This window comes from Trichinella spiralis (assembly GCF_000181795.1).
Source record: "Trichinella spiralis strain ISS 195 chromosome Unknown Scfld749, whole genome shotgun sequence".
In the NCBI taxonomy this organism is placed as follows: Eukaryota; Metazoa; Nematoda; class Enoplea; order Trichinellida; family Trichinellidae; genus Trichinella; species Trichinella spiralis.
This window is the reverse complement of record NW_003527688.1, coordinates 1-1,978: the sequence shown is the minus strand read 5'-3', so window position 1 is coordinate 1,978 and position 1,978 is coordinate 1. Positions and strand designations below refer to the sequence as shown.

Below are 1,978 nucleotides of genomic sequence, written 5' to 3'. Positions count from 1 at the left end.
GCACTTGCGCAGCACCCACTTGTGCGTCGGCAACACACCAACGCACCGGATGCTGCTCGACTACGTCGGCCAGTTTCTGCGCCGCTATTCGGACAGACCGACGTTCGCCATCGGCTGGCTGGCCGAAATCACGCACGACTGGCTCAACCAGGGTCAAGTGGCCGACGCCGACTTGGCCGACTTTTTCAACCGGGCGAGGCCGTTCTTGACCAACACAGTCACGGTGCTGGTCAGCGATCACGGTCTGCGATTCGGCGACATCCGCCACACCCGGCTCGGTCGACTCGAAGAGAACATGCCGGCAATGGTGGTCGCGTTGCCGGACCACGCGGCCGACCGCTACCCGAAACTGTTGGAAACGTTGCAACGCAACGCGGCACTGCTCGCCACCCACTACGACCTGCACGCCACGCTGCTCGACCTGGTCGACAACGGCGACACCTGGACCACGCTGGAGCGACGTCTCGCCCACGCGCGACCGCCGTCAACCGCCCGACGAGCCCACAGTCTGCTGCTGCCGCTACCCCAAATCCGGGGCTGCGCCGAAGCCGACATACCCGACATCTACTGCGTCTGCCAGGCGACCGTTCGGCGCGACAACAACGAAACCGAAACGCTCCGAGCCGGCCAGGCGCTGGTCGACGAACTGAACCGCCGTCTGGCCGGCGAACAACGCTGCGCCACGTTGCAACTCGACCGCCTACTCTACGCCGGCGAATTGGAAACCGACGCCGACCCTGCTCAACAGCCGACCTCAGCAACGCGACGATATTTAATACAAGTGCAAACTACACCTGGCAGTGGCCATTTCGAAGCGATTGTCCATCATCGTCATCATCACCGACCACAATGGACAGTACCGGAAGACATCAGTCGCATCAATCGTTACGGCAATCAGTCATTTTGTGTTGATAATGCAGTTTTGAAAAAGTACTGCTTTTGCCAGAAAAATTAACAAATCATCCATCCACACCCAATTGACAGCATCGACTCAACTCGACCATAATAATAATACTGCCCGCGTAAAATTCTCTGTCTGTTCATCTTTGGCTATTAAATGAAGAATGAAAAACTTTTTTGTTCACTGCTCGAGCGAAATTCAATTCACAACGGCTCACACACGCGCACAAAGAGCAGATTATCCATTCATTGAACTGGTGCATTGATAATGCACAAGTGAATGTAATAAAAATTCCCCTTATTAAACCGTAATTTATATTCAATCAAACCCACCGCACGCGTCATCAGTATTGCACAAGTATTTATTGACAAGCTCGACTGATACAACTTTTTCTTCGTGAACATTTCAACGTGAAAAAAAATTCATTACTGTAAATGAAAAGATTTTCAAGTCCCAGGTTGTAAAAAAATTCAAAAATTGTTCACCTACTGGCAAATTCATTTACAAATGCCAATAACATCCATGTACAATGGAAAAAGAAATATCAACATGATATTCCTGTTCATTTATTGAAATGTTTGAATTTGTTGTCGGTTTTTCTTCTTCCACTTGGCACACACACGATCTCAGATTACCTTTCTTCAATTTAAGCCGATACAATTCGCTAAATTTGTTTTCTTGCTTCCAAGTCAATTTGCCCGTAATCTATATATTAGTAAGTGAACAACTACCGCCGGATAATCGTTAAAAGAATTCGATTTTCACTGAATTAATAAAAGATCCTATTTGAAATTGGACGACGCTCACTTCGGGCAGTAATTTGTGCAATTTTCAAACACGCTCGCTCGTTCAGCTTGTGTGCAAATGTGAAAATGTTAAATTCACCTAAGTGGAGTGTTTTTGTCGTTTTACTTTTCAAAAAGCCATGCCTGCTTAAAAGTGGAATCTTCGTTCAACGCTGGAGGCGGGCAGAAATTTTTGCATTAAAAAGAAAAGGAAAACCCCCTATGTTTTTGCTTAAATTTCAAAAATCCATCTGTCTCTTTATAATGCGTGCAAGTCAATTTGCATCGTCCA

At 47.6% G+C, this 1,978-nt stretch overlaps 1 protein-coding gene across 1 annotated transcript; it reads left to right on the top strand.

Moving 5' to 3' along the window:
• Positions 1-49: 49 nt before the first annotated feature.
• Tsp_13202 (conserved hypothetical protein) lies at positions 50-955 on the top strand. Its single transcript, XM_003370439.1, has one exon. It carries the CDS (start codon positions 50-52, stop codon positions 953-955), a length of 906 nt encoding a protein of 301 aa, XP_003370487.1.
• The last annotated feature ends 1,023 nt before the right edge of the window (positions 956-1,978 follow it).